Genomic DNA, 19,762 nt, shown 5'->3' with positions numbered 1-19,762 from the left:
ATCGCAGTATGAATTGTAACATCTATCATTACCATATTGTTGCGGTTAGAGTCGTCATTTAAAACAGTTCGACAGTTGCAATGCTATTTGTGTGACATTACTTCATATAAAAGTTAGAAAACGTTGCTTACAAATGCTGACCCATTTTTATCGGCTTGGCATGTCTTGTGTCGAAGAGTGACTATCAAACAGAGGTTCTCGTAAACAACAACACGTGGCTCAAACGTTCCGCGACAAACAGCTCCCGCCTGTTGCTTGTCACATTGCTCGCTGATTAAAAGTCTCACGTGTTGCTTGTGTGGTAGGAATCCCAAGACACCTTCGAGAAACCTTGGAACCTTGACTGAAGCAGGTTGCAAGTGTCTGCAGTGATGCTTTCACACGCCCGTTTTTTTTTTCTCGGACAAGGCAGCAGACAGAGAACAGGGCTACATTTTCAGCAGCATCTAGGTTCCCAACCTTATGGCGTGTGCTGGGGGTAAACTTGGAGAAAAAAGCCCATATGTATTTGCCGCACATTGCGCTGGACCTTTACTGACGAAATGTGCTTTAGTGTGATCTTTTTTGTGTGTTCATGTATCCTGTCTAAGGTATAGCTAGACAGGATACCGGTAAGCTCTCTGAGGAGACGAAATATCTCATTAAGGAACGCCAGAGCATGAAAGACTAAACCCCAGTGATTGAATAGAGCGTACACAGCTGACAAAGTTAATCAATGAGCGCAAGGTAACCGACGTAAGGAAGTCTACGCATAGAATCGAGGATGCTATAAAGAAAGGAGGTAGCGTAAAAGCGGTAAAGAGCCCAGGCATTGCAAAAATTATATGTAAGGGCTAACAGACGAGGGCCACGTCATTACCAATATGGATTAGGTAATTAAGGTAGCCGAGAAGTTGGACACAGATCTATACAGCAGCCTGAATAATCAGGACGATCATGACAGAGGAAAAGGTGCAGATGAATTGGACATCTAACCGGTAACGAAAGAGGAAGTTAAGGAAGCTTCAGAAGCAATGCAAAGGGTAAAAGCAGCTGGTGAAGATCAGGTAACTAACTGCAAATCTGTCAAAGGACGATGGGAAGATTGCGGATTATGCTAGAAAAACTGGCCGCCATGTATACTCAATACCGTATGATCTCAAGCGAATCGGAACCTTGGAAAAAAAGGTAACATTATCTTAATGCTTAAAAAAGGGGACGTCAATGACTTGGAAAATTACACACCGACCAGCTTGCTGTTAGCAGAGTATTTACTCTTGTAATCGCTAATTGAATCAGAGCAGCCTTAGACTTCAATCAACCAAAGGACCAGGTAGACTTTAGTAAAACTGCTCGCCAATAGACCATATTCGCACCATCGATCAGATGATAGGAAAATGCGCAGAATATAACCAGCCCTTATAAATTAATAGCAGTGAAGTTCGCGGGGCTGTACTTTATTTTGCCGCATCCGGTTCGCGTTAGTGGAATGCCCATTACGTTCTTTCTCTTGGGCCCTCCCCGTACGTGGGGTGTGCTTGAGGGTAGCCTTCGATCTGCTCTACTAATTTTCCACGCTGCATCGCTGTCATGCAGTGAAGCCTGCGCAACTAAAGCCTTGCGGTGGCCCTTGCTTGGCGTGTTTATCGCGCTTCGCTGTCGAAGGCGTTGCGGAAATCAATTGTGCCTAAATTTCAATGAGCGATTATTCTCTTTATACTGTACCGGCAACAGGATTACACATCTTATGATAGACAGTTGCTAGTTCCCCTAAAGCCATCCGCTTCGGCTTCGATGCGATGCAAGTTAGGCTTACCAATGACTCTATCTGTGCGCCGCCTGCATGCGGGTGGTCGGACCGTAAGCGCATCACTAGCAGACGTGCAATATATTCTTGCTTGTAGGTTATAGATCAACTTATGTATTGCCATTTTTTATATAACGAATTATCGATAGATCGAACTATTTCGCGGTCACCTTCGAGTTTGATATACCCGGGTTCGACTTTATTCAACGCGTGTTTACAGAAGGTATTCAGGGATCTGGTTTAGGAACAGCTGAGGATAAAAGTTAATGGAGAATACCTTAGCAATCTGCGAGTCGCTGATGATGTTGAGCAACTCAGTGGACGAACTGCAAACCATGGTTATTGACCTAGAAAGGCAAAGGAGAGCGGTTGGCCTAAAAAACTGACCTACCGCGTTTGCTGCTCCCTGAGAGAACGCGTCGCAGCGTACTTGTCTCATTGCTTCAAGGAGGAGTCTTCGTTTGGAGCGGACCACGAGGCTCGTGGCGCTCACATTCAGAGTAGCGCGTACTCGTTCCCTTGGTAAACGATGTGGACTCCACGAACGGCCCCATAGATGCCATGTATGTGCTGGTTGACGGTGCGACTGCCGATTCGTGGCTGACTGAAGCTGCGAATACCGGCTTTGCGGTAGATCTTACTCTTATTCGCACATAATCAGCCATGCATCTGTGCGACAATTAAGGGGCCCACGATCTTTGACAATGAATCACCTCACTTGGGCAAGGCAGTGCGTCGTTTCTCACACGCCTTCCAGTGTGTACCTCCTGAAACGGAGTGGCTGAGGTGGTAACTGCCTGATACCGTGTCCACCGCAGTCGCTTGTGCGCATGTGGTGGCGGTGCACGTTGTAAGCACGACGGCTATCTGTAAGCGCATTTATGAAGTCATTACGCAACACCCGGCGCAAACTGAGCGCGATCCCTGTCGTCTGCCCCCGTCTTACCTTCCTCCTCCACTTTCCACCTCGCGCTTCGGCCTTTCTCTCTTCCAACGCTACACCCTCCTCTCCCTGTTCATCTTTGGCCCTTCTTTCGTTATTGCCCTACTTTCATCCTTCGCCGTGCTCTTCTCTTTGCTTTAGTTCTGCCGGTTCACCGTGCACTTCGGTTTGCTATAGCTCTGCCGGTCACGCCGACAACGACGACGACGCGAACGCCCGGAAGGGCGCCGAACAACCGCGCTCTGAAATTAGTATCCAGAAAACTGAAATAATGTTCAACAGACTCGGAAGCGACCACGAGTTTACGATGGGCAGAGAAGGGCTGGGAACAAATGGTAAGGGAAAACATCTACTTAGGGCAGGTAGGGGCCGCAGATGCGGACCACGAGAGTGAAATAACTACAAGAGTACGAATGAGGGGGAGTGCATTTGACATGCACTCTCACATCATGAATGACAGTTTACCAGCATCCCTAACGAAAAAAAAAAAAGTGTATAACAACTGTATCCTACCGGTGTTCACTTATGGGTGGAAACGTGGAGGTTAACGAAAAGGCTTGAACTTAAACTGGGAACAGCGCAGACAGACATAAAAAGGAAGATGGTATATGTGACGTTAGGAGACAGGAAGAGAGCAGAGTGGCTCAGGGCACAAACGCGAGTTAATGACACCCTTTTATTCATTTAAAGAAATGTGACAGACAGAACTGAAAAGCTCAGAGAAAAGCAACAAGTTTCATATTGTCCAAATATCATTCAACCCACTCCGAAATTAAAATGCTCGAGAAACTCAACCTACCTCCACAAGGAAGATAACCGCTCCTTCTTAAGGGTAACGGAGTGGATTCCAAGAGAAGGCAAGCTTAGCAGGGGACGGCAGAAAGTTATGTCGGCGGATGAGATCAATAAGTTTGTGGCGATACGGTGACCGCAGCTGGCAAAGGACAGGGTTAATTGAAGAGACGTCGGGGAGGCCTTTGCCCTGCAGTCGGCGTAGACAGGCTGATGATGATAATAGTTGAACTCCATGCTGTGTTTGAAATACGTAACTAGTTCTTTAATGGTGATAATTTGTCCCAAAAATCTTTGTGTTTCTGGTTTGTAATATACCGCTTTCATCAGTGGATGTGGAAAAATGACGACACCCAGATGTTTTTTCGTCGATTGTTTCTTGCTTTTTAGTTGAGGCAGTCCGTGTATATTTCCTGTTTTGATCTGTCTTGAATGAGGCAGCACAACTGTCCTGTAAATCCTACCTTGTGACCGCCCAGTAACGGCCGCCGCCGCCAACAGTATTGACAAACAAACAAACAAACAAACAAACAAACAAACAAACAAACAAACAAACAAACAAACAAACAAACACTAGATAGCTCCTAGTAGGAATCTAGGAATGGACAGTGGCCATGGGCAGGGCATTATGCAACAGCGCAGAAGACAAGTCACAAAACGAAGAAAAGACGATACGAGCGCTGTTGTACAATAGATTGTAACCAACTTGCCCAGCTTTCTGTCCTTCTGGGCAAGGCATGCAATGCGTAGTTTTAAGGGCAATGGACTGGATACCAAGAGAAGGCAATCGTAGAAGGGGCGGCAGAAAGTCAACTGGGGGATGTGATAAGGAAGCTTGGGTGCATAAGGTGGCTGCAGCTGGCGCTGGACAGGGATAGTTGGAGAGATATAGGAGATGCTGCTGCTGATGATGGCTATCATTTTGTGCTGGTGCAAGCTGTATTGCTGTCGTGAGCAAACCTCTTGCTCTGCTCCCCTCACTTTCTGTGGTGTGGCGGGAGCGGTGGGAGGTGTCAGCGTGGGTACCGGAACATATCGTTTGCGGTGAAAAACAGGCTCCCTGCAGATTCAGTGCACACCATGCTGGCGATGCGAGGGTAAGTCCTCGAGGGGGTATGCCACTGGGCCTAGCCAGGCAGTATCGGCCTCGGTATCGGGACAAGAGGTTCGTAAGCCATAAACACCTCCGCACCTTGTCAGGACCGGAACAATGCCGTGCCAGTCCACTATGCGATACTAGTAAATCTCGACAAAACCGCACACACGCGCGCACACGAGCACACGCGCACGCGCGCACGCACACACACACACACACACACACACACACACACACACACACACACACACACACACACACACACACGCACGCACGCACGCACGCACGCACGCACGCACGCACGCACGCACGCACACACACACACGCACGCACGCACGCACGCACGCACACGCACACACACGCACACACACACACGCACGCACGCACACACACACGCACACACGCACACACGCACGCACACGCGCACACACACACACACACACACGCACACACACACACACGCGCACGCACACGCGCACACACACGCACACACACACGCACACGCACGCACACACACACATTATTGAACACTTCTCTGGTGTTTTATTTTCATTAAAGAAGTGACCAACCGTTCCCTCACTTGTGCGGCACTACTTTGGGTCTGAATTTTACTTTTTTCGTTATTAAAGATAGGCGTGATAAACTTCAGGTCGCTTTGTGGTTAGCCGTTGAATATGAAATGATACCTGTCAGTTGGGTGCGTCCGAAGTAGCTCTTTTTAGTACAGCCCGCTTGTGAACACTGTGCGACTAGATGCAATTACCACGAAATGCAGCCGGGCCTGTAGAAAAAGGAAACAACGCTTTTGCAACTGTTCCCAGTCAGTGCCTCACACGCACACGGCCAGGCACGGATTTATGCTCCCGCTGTAAGTAATGGAGTGTCAGTGGCGGAGCAATGGGCTGCGCTCGGGCATGGGTGCAGCAGATAGCGCACAGTCCACAATTCTCTATTCTTACACGAGCATCTACGTACATCCGTCTGTGTACATTAATATATATGCTCATTACAGCCTTGCTTATGACACGACGGGGATGTTTTATACGTAGCAGTACCCGAGGATTGCTAGGTAATGCATTTCGCGTCTCGATTTATCATGTTGATGACCACGACCTAGATAGGTGCGGAAGAAATTATTTGTTTTGTCCTTTTTTCTTCCCGGACAAGTAGCGTCTGCTGCAGTCTACCCTCGCGCAAAACGAACGTAGATAAACGTCTATGCTGTGTTTTCAAGACTGGTTGTTCAAGTAAGCAATATAGTTAGCATTAGGAAGTAGCGTAGCAAGCACTTGCTTTGAGTCAGAGTTATGAAGCACGTCATATAGTGAGTAATTTACAGTTGTACGTTGTCTGCATTTGTTACTAAGCGGTTATCTACTTCTGTTGTGTCATGTAAGGGTGGTGGTGTATACGCTTACGAGGGAAGGAAAGCCGCACTAACTGCCTCGCTTATTGGGCACGAAAGCGCCACGAATGGAGTGATCAAGGAAAGACGAAGGAAGGTAGAGAAAAAGTCACTGCAGTGTAGGGCTCCGGGTTAATGTCCATCACCTGGGGTCCTTTGAATGCGCACTGAATATGATGGCGAGCAGTTTTTTTTTTTGCCCCCAAATATTCGCTGATTGAATAACATTCACATTTTTTCACAGCAGTGCGTCATTTAAGTAAGGTCATTCGCACATCGCATATTGCGCATCGTGTGAATGACATTTCTTTTAACGCACTGACGCGCAAGGTTACACACTAGCACGGGCTGGTCACACCCGGCTCGTGAAGAAGGGCGCACATATGTTTACATGTTGCGAATGAACCTAGTCTGACTGCGCAATAGACCAGGGGTCATATTCACTGAACTTTTCTTGCCGAAGAGCCTACGTGAAAACTGGGGCCAAGTGATTGGATTCGTTTGCAATTCGCAGAATCGCGACTCTGTGAATTCCGCCCCTAGATGCGGAAATATTTTTCTTGTTCATCTTCGTACCCTTATGCAAGTTTTTAAATCTCCGGCGTCATGCAGTCGTCTCTTTGGGTAATGTGCGCTGGTGCTTACCAATCACAAAATTATCTCACGTACAAAGACCTACTACCAGCTTACTTATGAGTGCGCTCGTATACCTATAGTAAGTACTTATGAACAAGTTCGTTTCGCGATTAGTTCTGCTTGGAAATAGCACGGCCAAGATACTTCACGCAAGACAAAGAACAAGACACACGCCGATCGCGAACTGGCTGAGCTTTTAACCTTTGCTGCGCTTCGCTATTGGTCGAGAGAGTTCTCTCTAGGCATCGCGATTGGGCGATCCTGATTTTCCACTGCTCGTGGATCGATCATTAACGGAGCGCTCTGGCGTGAGAGAAGCTGCGTTAATACGGCTCATGAATTTTTCTTCTCTGTTCACGCTTCCCATGTGCCCCATGCCACTGATTGCCTCGGAATTGTATTAGTGGCATGCAGCGGATAGGCGAAAGTAGCCGGCGTCTGTCCTAGGTGCCAAAATTACCCTTCGGGCACTTAATTGCGAAAAAAAAAAAACTAAGCAGGACTAGTGTTATACCGTGACATTAGACAGCTGACACACGTACTGAGGATTGTCTACGAAAGAGGCTCCGAAGCAGAGTCGGATGGCATCGCATTGTATAGCTTGCCATTGTCACGGGGCTCCTTTCACGGGATTCTGTTGACGGCGGATATTTTGGCCGGCAGCTTTGCTGATCCGAATGATTTGGACCGCACAGAAATAAACTGCTACAGAATCATGGCTTACAAGACAAGGAAATCAATCAATACCAGCAGAAGTTTGGTTTTACTTTTTGATATATTCGTACCACTCACGAACCATCGTGCTACGATTTGTTTCACGGATTGAACAGTGACTGCTAGCTCTTAGCGGGAGTTTAACAGAGAGATATTCGCAATGTGGAAAGCGGGAGATTCAACCTGGCCTCCGGCCTGGCCAACTTGAACGCATAATCTGTTGCGATGCGGCGTTTTGTACAAAGCGTTGCTGAACCTCTCGAGTCTTGCGCGCGGCGATGGTGCAAAGAGTATTCTGAAACTGCGTGATTAGGGAGGTCAGTGACTGCCAACACTCCTGGAACATTTCCCATTTCCCAAGTGTCCATTGTTACATGTCTCGGAGGCTACAGTTTGTTTATGCGAGGTCGAAGTGAGTGCTGAAGCTTGTCTGCCTGGGAAATGCGCTGTATTGATTACTTGAGACCGCACCACCGTGCACCGGTGGTGCAGTTGGAGAACACTTGTCGTGCTTGTTGCCGTCATCGGAAGAGCGCGTTTTGAATAAGAGAGAGGCGTTTGGTGACGTTCTAAACTGCGCCAAAATGCTAATTCGCAGATTACGGAGAAATTTGCTTAGCTGGATCTGATGATTATCACAAAGTCGTTGGTACAATTAGCGATCTTGCGTGCGATATTTCATATATGCTTCATCAACGCCAGAGGAAATTGCCTTGTATGTGTCGGCGAGTTTGTAAAGTTGTGAACCCCTCGTCGATCAGGCGCAGTTAAGAAACGTTTTACAAATCGGTTTTGTCGGAATCAGCTTTTGCTCGAGTTCTGTTGCAACTCATATATGAATACAGCCACAAAATAGTTTGTCATTAAATGCGAGAGCGCTAATATGTCCCTTCCCCTCAGAATGCGTCACGTTTACGGCAGGCATCACGACGGCGGAAAACTTTTTTGATGGTGTGATGATCAAAAGCACACCACCCGAGCAAACTTCCCGACAGCCGCACCCAGCCCGAGAGTCGTGAAGGCGAACGTACAGAGTTGGCACTGAACGAAAAACTGGAATCATTGTTGAACCTTTGTCGGGTACCGGGCGCGTTTACAGCTCCTCGCATGCGCCATCTAGAGGCTTACCTTTCTCTTTTTTCTTCTTTTTCTGCTTTCTTTCAGAGCCTTCTAACTAGGAATAGAAGAAATAGTCCAGAATCAGAGTGCATCTGCCCACCCGGTAAGCTTTCTGTTTTGTGTATACCTCTATGACGCGACTGTCCGCTTTTTTTGTGTGTGTGTCTCTTTCAGCTCAAGGAAACCGAGCACCATTGAGTGCAACGTTTGGCTCGGAACGTGTACGCTGTGAATATTCCAACGGCGCGTGCTTTTTTTTTTATAGATTATATATAAAAGGAGAACATAAAAAATAGGTTTAACAAGACTTTGAATTCGCCCTATAGTGGCTGCTCTGGCCGCAGTAGAAAGCACGTCTAACACGGCGCTTTGCCGCAAGTTGCTCGGAAATAACGAGCAGCAACTGTTCCTAACATCCCCAGGCTCTCTGCAGGTGTCGTGAAGTAGCGACTGACGCTTGTCCTTTATTTTTGCAGCCTGCATTCTACGCACCGAGGAGTTACCTTGCAAAAAACAGCGCAAAAAAGTCTACGGACGTAGAGAGAACTGACACCACAATCGCTTTTTAGGCTTTTAAGGCGAAAGCCTTTAATGCCTCATACTGTCGTGACCAAGACTTGTTAGCAAATGTGTCCGCGTTTCGGATGCATGCCTTATATGGGCATATGCCAATCAATAGCCAATCGATACTTAATCGAGTGCAAGTGAAAGACATCGGAACATAATATAAAGGGATTTCATGATTAAATCATTGTACTTAATGACTAAATGAATAACTGGTAATTAGTAGGGCTGTGCGAATATTCGAAATTTTCGAATATATTTCGAATATTATATTTTTAGTATTCGAATTCGATTCGAAATTAGAGTATTCGTGTTGTTTCGAAAATTCGACCCGACGCGAATATTCGTATCTAGCCGAATATTCATTGTGAGCACCGGCGTTCATTTCGATCCACAAGCCCTATCCACAGATACATAACAACATGGCGGCGCCTACACGGAAGGAAAATTCTTTCTTCTTCCAAGGGCCATGCCGTAGCTGACTGCGCTGGTGAGCTTTTTTGTGGCTATACCTGCGAAGCTGGTATAGTCAGAGCTGTGCACGAAGTACCTCGCAATACGTGCCAGGTCAGTGCCAAGTGAGAGGGCATTTTCTGTGGCTGGACGAGTCGTTTCAGTTAGAAGGGAACTACTTCTGCCTGACCATGTGGTGCAGCTGGTTTTCCTTCCCGACAACCTTTTACGTCATCCCAGCAACACACTTCTGTGCTGATGGCAATCTAGCCTTAATCAATGCTGTGTACTAGCCATCTTCTCTGATATTTCCACTCTTGTAAGAATAATGTTCGAGACTTTGATACTTTTTGTGCAGCCATGGACACACACCTTTTGTGTTCATTTAATCATCGATAGTTGAACTGCGATGTTCTTGGGTGCCCAAATAAATGTTCTGTAGTGATTAAATGTGTCTGTCCTTGATTATTCGATATTCGATTCGATATTCGGAACTAATTATTCGTATTCGATTCGTATTCGAAAAATTTGATATTCGCACACCCCTAGTAATTAGCAGTAGTTAAGAAGTGGCATGTGGGAATGTGCACTGCGCCTGTACCTTAAAACACTAATTAGTCAGTGTACTAGTTAAGGTCGCGTTAAATATCACTAGCTATACAATAACTAGTATCAGGAAATGTGCAAGTCATGCTTAAATATCATTAACCATCATTAATAGACGTTTCATAGACATTGTGTCGAACATTCTAGAGAGTTCCATCACTTGACAGGTGAGTGACAGGACATGATGGATGCATTAGAACAATGGTAAAGACCAGTTAGCCTAATTAACCTTTCTAGTCAGTCCACTTAAATAAATAAAACCGAGTACGAAATTGGTCGAGTTGGGGAATCGAACCAGGGTCTCTGGAGTGCGAGACGAGCACGGTAACCACTCCGCCATGCCAGCTCCATGGTTTGGAATGAACAAAGGCGCGTCTAGTGAATACGATGTCTTCGTTCACTCCCATCTTCCTCCCTTCCCGCTACGGCGAGGTTCAGGTGTCCACCGAGATATGCGAGAGAGATACATTTCCTTTCCCCAAAAACCAATTTACCGTCGAGCAAGGCTTAGAGCCAAATGGGCGATGGCGTTCTGTGGAGACCTTGGCAGGGTTGCAAGACGCTGTCGCGTTGCACTCTTATAGGCGAGGCTTAACTTTTTAACCACACATAAGTGACACAAGCAGCAACACTGCACTTAAGGCTTTCGCCTCACTGCACGTTAGGTCAACAGAGTGCCTCCTTGAATTTTTTTTTTTTTTTCAAGATGCTGTACCAACTAGCTCGAATGTTAGTATTACTCCAAGGAGTTCCTTTAGATTACATAGGAAAGTAGTAAAAGAAACAAAAATAGCCATGAACAATGCCTACCAGCTTTCACTCAGCAAAAGAAAAAAAAAACTTAAAATGTATGTATGTGCTGCGGCTTCGTCGAAAGGACGCGTTTCAAGCGCACATTGAGCCTTGATCAAACCCTAAAGAGTTACAGGGCGCATACGCGGTGTTTTTTGATAGACCGTGAGACACTCAACAGTCTTCAGGCATTGCTGCTTCGCCGCTACTCTTTCTTTCTGGTTATTTTTTTTTGCTTGTTTCTTTGCGAGCTTAACTGCAGTCGTTCATAAAAAAAAAATCCCGAAGTAGAAGCGCTAGTTTTGGAGCTTGGCAGTCGTGTGCACATCAAAACTATTCAGGCCAAGTTTTCTTTTTTTTTTTTTAACTGCTGTATCTTTCGTATTCAACCAAAAGCGTGTGTCGCGCAGCCGGCCAGAAGAGTGCACATCCGATGTTTGTACAGTGCTGGTACCACCTTCCCGCCTGCTGCGGCTGAAAGCAGAGAGAAGATTCTCAAAACAAGATTTCTCATCCTGGTAGTGCGTATTCTACCCTACCCGTTCTTCACCCGTATAGCGCGCCCGTATAGTTCGCGGGAGCTCCCACCGCTAAAAGTGGTGGGAGCTTTGGAAAGCGCCGCTTACCAACGCACGGGCGTTGGCTCATAGCGCACTACACCGAAGCGCTCTTGCATGCATGCTTGAGCGTCGCCCAAACCGGAAATCAGTGAGAAATGTGCTGGCATGGACGCATGTTAGTTGTCCCGTCAGTCCGAAGTTCGCCGTTGGCTGCTTCTGGGAAACAAAGTTTCGCTTGGAAAGAAACCAGCGCGCTCAGACGGCTCAAAAGTACCGTTCAAATGTTCCAAAGACCTTTCTAAAACGTCATTGGTCGAACTTTGTATAGGTTTGTTTCCCTATTCATTATGCCCAATAACCACTACCGCGCACTGCCTGTGGCATGAGAGCTGGAAAAGCATGATTACAACGTCCTTCCCGATATTTTTTTTTTTCCTTTAATACAGACTATGGTCACATGTGCGTTTCCTCGGTGCTGTCGCCCAATAAATTTTGGCTTTTTCGACGAGTTACGTGCACTGGACAGGTTGCTTTGCCTGCAAGCTTCTCGAAAGCGCATGCAATTTTGGCACGATATAGCCGAAATTTGTTGGGCTACAGCGCCGAGGGTGTTGTATCGGCGCAGTACAACTTGCACTTTGCTACTGTGCGCCGCGTATCTGATGTTCGCGATTACTGTTCACGCGTGCATTTGTATCGCTGGGCAATGGCATGCCTCGGTTGCACCCAGGCTGTCTTTATAAGGCGAAGCCACTGAATTCCTTCTGTCTGTTGTGTTCGTGTTGCTGCCCGAATAAATACTTGACTTCACGGCGTCTGAGTCCAACAGAGGGTAACCGTGGTTTTGAAATTTTAAAAACTTGGATATTAAAAAAATGATATTGCTTACGGTGGGCTACAGGCCTCTGATTAATTAAGGAGCCAAACAGTAATAGCTAAAAAGTTGACTGTACAATATTAGTTAACCAGCCTGCTAGTAATCACGTCTTAGATATATTCTGATGTACTTCCCCCCTTGACAATGCTATGCCGAAAAAAGCACTCCCCTAACTCAAAAAGCCTATTTTTAAAAACTGTGTAAAGTCTTAGGTGGAACGCCTTGTATTTCGCTTTGGGATTCCGACACACGGCGCCAACAGGCACAATTTCGTCAACTACAGGCCTGCGCGACTTCCACGACACATTGGCGGCGTCGCTTTTACAGTGATGATCCCCGCCACGGCCTCTGCCCGCATTGCAACATTGCAGCCACAGAGCACCACTTCATCTGGGTCTGCCCCTGTTACCTTCGCACACGGGCGACTATCAGACCGACTGCCACCAGACATCAAGCCCTGTATGCTTGCGAAATGCGCACTGGCTCTTTCCTCGACATTTACAGCGCACTGCCCGTAAATCGCCTTGGGGCTGCTTATGTTGTTATTTAGCAGCTTCTAATTAAGACGAGCTTTTCGACAAGCTGATTTTTATGATATTAAAACCGTGCTTTTTGGGTGTGCTCCTTGTTTCCTTTCCATGGTGGTAGCAGTGCGAAAGGACGACGACACAGACATAGCGGATAGGACAGCGCTGTCCTGTCACCTATCTCTTTGTAATCGTCGAATAGTCACTCCTTCATTTTATCTCTCATATAACCCATCCCTTTATCGCCGAAGCTATCGAGCTAGGACCAAGGAGCACACGTTTACTTCGACGCCAATAAAGACGTTTCAGCGACCACCCAAAATGGAGCGCTTATAATGTTGAGCTTTCAGAAAAGTGGTGTGTCCAATACGCTAGCGTTTGCGACCGCAGAGATCGAGAGGCTCGATAGCCTTGTTTGTAGAGGAGCCCGGTTCGGGCGACTCGCGGGCGCGACTAGACCTCCTGCCTGAGAGACAGCGATAAAGAGAGAGAGAGAAAAAAAAGATTTTCCTTCCCTTCGGTGTTTGCTGGTTAAATTCGCTCGTTTTTGGCTCGTTCGTTCACCTCAAGTTGAGCTCCGGGAGGTGCCATGAGCTCCCGTTCGCTGTAGGCGTCGGGCTCGAAGCAGAGCAACGCACCGACGGCGGCCATCCGTCACGCCGGCGGCTCCCTGGGCACCACGGTGCGCGAGTCCCTGCACAGTCTCGACGGCGGTAGACGTTGGGGGGAGGCGAGAACGAGGGGAGGGTGTGACGGGAGGTGAAGCACACCAGGGCAGCCGACCGTCCTAACGCATGCAGCTGCGTGCGAGTTTCCGTGCAAAACGCCCCAGCCGCTGCGTGAAGCGAGGCAGTGCAGCGCTTGCATGCCGGCTTGCTCGGAGCGGGCGACAGCTATCTTTTCCTCGTGTTCGAGAGGAGCGGCACGGAGGCTGCTTGAAGCGCGCCTCCGTGAGCTACACCGATGACCGGGCGTGTTCGATTGTGTGGAGTGACACTGTCTAAAAAAAAACTACAACGTTCAGTACAAACATCGGCAATAGAGGTACTGCACAGCGGCGATAGTCCTCTGGAGGAAAAGTGATAAATTAACAAATATGGCGGAAGGTTTATGGTGAATTTAACGTCCCAAAGCGACTCCGGCTATGAGGGACGCCGTAGTGAAGGGCTCCGGAAATTTCGACCACCTGGGATTCTTTCACGTGCACTGACAACGCAAAGCAGACGGGCCTCTAGAATTTCGCCTCCATCGATATTCGACCGGCGCGGCCGGGATCGAACCCACGACTTTCGGGTCAGCAGACGAGCGCCATAACCACTTGGCCAAGGCGGCAGCGATAAAATAACAATTAGAAAGCGGGTCAGACAAGGTGGCACAATCTCTGTACTGCTATTTCAAATCTCAGAACACTTCGCACGAGTTAATAGTGAACACCAAGTAAACTCCGATTTGCCGACGGCATTGCGCTGACAACTCAGGTCAAGAATTGCGGCGCATAATTCAGAACCGAAACACGAAAAGCAGGGCGGTGGGGCTGAAATTTGGAGCGGGAATAACTTAATGTTTAACTGTCTATGAGAGGAACAGCAGTTTACAATAGGCGGCGAGGTATTGGAAATGGTAAGGAAATACACCTACCAAGGGCAAATAGTGATCACAGATCCGGACCGTTAGAGGGAAATAAATGGCTTAAGGAAATCAAGAATAGGGTGGAGCGAATTTGGCAGGCACACTCAGGTTATGAGGTGAAAATTTGCTGATATCTTTCAAGAAGAAAGTATATAACAGGTATATCTTGACAGTGTTCAGATATAGGGCAGACATTTTGAGGCTAACTAAAAAAGGCCTGAAATTAAATCGCGGGCACTGCAGGGAGCTATGGAAATAGAAATGATAGAGGCAACAATAAGAGACGGGCGGGTGGAAGAGGGGGGGAGCACAGTTATCGATGCGCTTCTTGGAGCTAGTAAAGAAAAAAACGTCTGGGAGTTGTTGTTTTTAACTCGTAAAATCAAGCGACGGCATGTAAAGCAGTTTTCTTAAAAGAAGCTGTTGCCTTCAATACGTTCGCATTTGCTCATAAATAATGCATGCTTGTCTAACGAGCCGTGTAACGTGACAGTTAAAGCTCGAATGGATATGAAAAATTAACGGCACTTGTGCTGCTGCTTCGGTGATGTTATGAAAGTGTTCGTTGCGCTGTGTTGGGACTTGTATGTTTGTCACGAAATTACCCGACGGGATGAAAGTATTCTACAAAGAATGGTGCTTACGGAACTCTTTCCCAGGTAGAAGGTGTTGTCACAACGCAAAAAGACCTAAGGCTGAGCTTCGGTTGCCATTGTTGAAGTCTTCGCCTAATACACAGTGAACCTGATCTCCTTCACAGTATGCCGATTTTCTGATTAGAAGAAAACTATTACTTTTTTAGATTTTTTTTTCAGTGCATATTCACGCTATCACATATAATACGGCAGGTCTAACGCTAGCATAGCCGCATTGTTTCCATATTCAAAATAAAATTCAAAATAAATAAAATAATATGCGTTTGTTCCGCTGGGTGGGACCCCAGGCCCAGAAGAACAGACGACGCGGAAACAGAGATAACCGATGAAACGGCGGAAGCTGCGGCCGAAAACTTGCCACGCCCCGCGATTATTTTTATTGTGTCGCTCTTTGCCACGTGTACGCGACCCGGAGCTTTATCACCGTCATCTAGACCCCAAAGCGCAAACGACATTTAGGTTCACGGGCGCTTTTTCCTTCTTTTGGCGATATCAAAGGCTACAAATTAGCTTGTCTCGCTCGCCCGTCTGGCGTAGAAATAAAAAGTAAACGAAGAAGAAAGCAAAGCACGATGCGGACCTTGGACGTCAGCAATACCAGTGCGCACCAGCACCTATCCAATAAAAAGAAAATCGCAAGTAAGAAGAGGCAAAATATAAAATAGGAGTCGGCATACGCCGGTCGCGCCAAAAGGCTGCTTAAGATTTGATGTCTACGCGACGCCGAGACATGCACGGCATACAGCATCGCCGTGGAAACCCGGGAGGGGGGCAGAAGCATTAGCTGGAGCCGCGGGGTTTGCTAAACGCATCGTTTGCAGGAGCGGCACGTTCGAGCTGTGGGAGCAGCGCTCGAGAGCGGCTATGGGCGCCGCTTTTAAAAAGCGCGCCAAACAAAGAGAAGCAAGCTGCGCGGACAGTGCCTCGTTTGAAAACGTTTTGCCCGAAAACAATCGTAAATCACTGCGTTTCCGGCGGAGTCGCGCGGAGGACGACCCCAGAAAGTTTGTAATTTGGTTGGTTCCAGAATCAATCCCCCATTTGGCAAATGCCGGAGCAACGTCGGGAGCCGTGGCTCCTTGGCCGCGCGTCCACATCGGCCGCCTCTGTCTCGAGATCCGGCGCGAGGGCATACGACAAGCCCGGCGAATGACACACGCTCAAAGCGGTGGGGGCTTGTCGGCTCGGAGAATTTACTAACGTCATTTCGAACAACAAAAGGGAGGGTCTGTGCCAGAGAGCCGCACGGTTCATTTCCATGGAACACAGGCGCGGCTGAGTTGCGCAGCCCCCACGCAGAACAAGGGCCGCCAAGCGCGTGTCCCCTCTTCAGGAACAGGCAGGAGGCAAACTCAAAATTTTGTTGCCCGCTTCGGACGATACTGGCGCTCTCCGCGAGACACGACGTTGTTTCTCGTGGCGCCTTCGAGGAGCCAAATAAAGAAGCGGCTACGCTGTAAGCCAAAATCAAAATTTTTCTTCGCTCAGCGTCCGTGTTGTCCAGAGTCGACGACGCACAGAAGAAGCGGGACACAATTTCGTTACCAAACAAGCTGCCCCATCCGTGTAAGCGCCGTCTCACCGCCCCCCTCATTTTCATTACGCCACCCGTTCTATGACACACAAATAAGTGTTATCGGCGAGCTTGGTCCTCAGACCGCCTGCAGTGGTCACCCCAATGCAGCCGTCGTTAGTCTTTCTGGCGTTTTTAGTTTTCGCCGCACCCACTTAAGCAGAATTTCATCACACCGTAAGTTCGAAGCTCGAAAGAGCCCGCCATAGTGGCACAGCTGCTAAGGCTTTCAGCTGCTGAAAGCTGATTTGCAGGTTAAATTCCTGGCCAGGAGGACCATGCTGCGTGCCCATGCAGATATTTTACGGTTTTTCTGGCGGACGTCGCCGCAATGACAGTTTGGCGCTTCTGTGCCGCCCAGTTCTGATTCATACGCGACGGAAGCACGCAACTGAAAAACAAAAAAAGCACCAGGCGATACAAATCCAGGACCTCCTACCCAGCCTTCCTACAATATGAAACAGGCAACATTGTTATGAGCTGTGTTCAACTGTGCTACTACTACTGCCGCGATATGCCGAGAGGTGGCCCGCCCGTATTAAGCGGAAATAATGGTGTGCGACCAAATAAAGGTAATGCTACTGGCAGACCAGAAGCATATTCTCAAAAATAAAGTTCATGCGTCAATCGCTGTAGTCGAAGCGCACGCGAAAATTATCCTAAAAGTGGTTCATACAGTTAAAGTAGTAGAAAATGACAGGCTTTTGATCCCTTGTGTAGTGTTATAAAAGGAAAGATTGGCTCGTGACTCACTGGTACCTATACGCGTGGGGCAAAACTTACGAACCGAACTCACGGGGACAGAAGACTAGTTTTTTCTGAATCCGGGATCTATTTCCGTTGCTTTTCGCAATGACGCTGATTCTAACTTAATGAACATTGCGAAGTGTTTTGGCTATCCGTGCGCAGCGAACGAACAGTGGCTACTCGCAATCAAAGCATTTGTGGTCGGAAAGGACGTCGACGCTCATTTCACGCTTTCAGTGGGGACATTGTGACCAGTGGGTAAAGCTTGGGGAACTCCGGATTAATTTACAACACCTGGATTCCTTTAACGTGCGCTGACATCACACAGCACACGACTGTTTTTGCATTTAGCCCCATGGAAATTCGGCCGCCGCCGCCCGAGATTCGGTTCCGCCAACTTGGGCTCTGGCAAATCCACTGAGCCAACGTAGCGGGTAAAAGCTCATAGAGCCGTGATTTACGCACCATAACAGGCACAGAACATGAGCCATGCTAACATGACTGGACAGTTTCTCAATGTAGGGCGGGCGTTTGACAAGTAATCAGTTGTTAGGTGCCGCTTCGTCTAGTGCGCGATGTTTGGACAAAATGCTGCGATGGACTAATAGTGCTCGTCTTTTTTACGCTGGAGTGATGTGGAAGCAAAGTAACCAACTTGCCCAGAAGCTCGTTTTACTAAAGTAATAGTTTCTTGTTTGTAGACATGCTTTACGTTAAAAAATTAGCCAAAAAAGAAACCTGTTCATACTTTCCAGATAGATTTCTTCCGTTCAATAGCTATTTGGCTTTGTGTCTTCCATACCTATCCTTTTTGTTTTTCATCTTACGCACCCCACGATTTATTATTAACGAAGGACACCGACAATAGATTCTAGCCTTTGGAAATAGATAAATAATTTATTGTCGCAAAGCTACCGGTGTCATATCGACTTTACGCACATGTTCTAAACCTTTCCTTAAGGATTTACAATTCAACAGCAATAACTTTCCCATCACCACAGTGTCACCTTCAGGCGTCACTGATTCGGTATTCTGACTGGCCCAGATGTTAGCCAGTGACTGCTGACTAGAGTTGACACTTTGGTGCTGAAAGAGCGATCTCGTCAATGTTCGCAGGCGCCATTTGCTCATTGCTTTACTTCCTTTCACCGGAGTGCGTGTCTGGCGCACGAGGCGGAATCCTAAATTGTAATTATAACTAGAAGAGGGCTGATTCGGGCTTGTTGGCTCATGCCGACGGAAATGATGCGGCAGCGCAAAGACGAGACAAAGGGAATGGGACACACACATTGTGCTGAGCGCATGTGTGTGTCTCGTTCCCTTTGTACCGTCTTAAGCACTGCCACATCCTTTCTGTAATTATAACGTTTGAAGTAGATTGTCTGCTGCTCATACACCTGTTCTCCTGCGTGGGGGACTATGCCAAATATCGCTGTTAAGCAGGCTTTTCTCCGTACAGCTTTACGCAGAACAGCTCCATATGGGGGATCTTTATTTGCAGTACTTGTCTTATCTGCAAGCGCGGTACCCATAAGCTGTAAAGCTTTACTTTGTTAGCACATCAGTTAGCACATCAAAACGCTTTCTCTGCGTGTACTTCGGCTGATCTATATACTGTTGATTTTTTTGCTGGCAGAAAATATTTAAGGTCTAAAATTTGACACCCCGCACACGCGCGCAAATCAATTTGCATGCGATAGTGTTTTCTTCCTACATGTTTTCAATCCAACACCTCGCTCCCGTTGGGGCTGTCTACCTGCCTGCATCCGCCTAACGAAGACAACTGTTCGATCTGAGAAGTATTGATTGTTGCTAGGCTCTAAGCAGAACCCCAGTGATTCTTTGAAGCTCTCCTTTTATCGAACATATTTTATACGCAACGTAGGTCTGATAGGTTTCAATGATGATGATGATTAATTTTCATGGCGCAAAGACATCTGTGGCCAAATACCGCACGTCACAAGGTGTTTTCCGACTACAAAAGGTAGGGTCAAAGACCTATTTCCTAAGCATTTCAGCCTAAATAAGCCGAGCACCAGGCCAGGCGAAAGCTTGCATCTACCGTATCACCGGGGCGTAGCCGGCGGCGCTGGGGATCGAACTCCGCACCTCCCGTAGGCAAGGCGGATACTCAAACCGCTTGGTCACCGCTGCGGTTTGATCGCTTTCAATCTGTAATGTTTGTTATCCTGCATATGCGCTGACTTGAAATCTCAAATCGCAATTGCTATATATACACACCTTTTGTTCGTTTGGATAGCGTACCTCACTGTCATTTATATCACTG

At 47.5% G+C, this 19,762-nt stretch overlaps 1 protein-coding gene across 18 annotated transcripts in view; it reads left to right on the top strand.

The window, feature by feature from the left end:
* LOC149353166 (uncharacterized) overlaps positions 1-19,762 on the top strand; it is a 331,688-nt gene that overhangs the window by 115,701 nt on the left and 196,225 nt on the right. For all 18 annotated transcript variants that reach the window (XR_016290916.1, XR_016290919.1, XR_016290917.1 and 15 more), the window contains exon 2: positions 8,537-8,594. Coding sequence is in view for 12 of the 18 variants with exons in the window: in XM_089582368.1 (XP_089438494.1) it covers positions 8,537-8,594 (58 nt within the window). In the remaining 6 variants the exon portion in view is untranslated. The remainder of the gene's footprint in view (positions 1-8,536; positions 8,595-19,762) is intronic.

Source organism: Amblyomma mixtum, chromosome 3, assembly GCF_055824585.1.
Source record: "Amblyomma mixtum isolate Tamu chromosome 3, ASM5582458v1, whole genome shotgun sequence".
Classification (NCBI taxonomy): Eukaryota; Metazoa; Arthropoda; class Arachnida; order Ixodida; family Ixodidae; genus Amblyomma; species Amblyomma mixtum.
The sequence above is the reverse complement of the archived record's forward strand: the minus strand, read 5'-3'. Positions and strand labels throughout refer to the sequence as shown.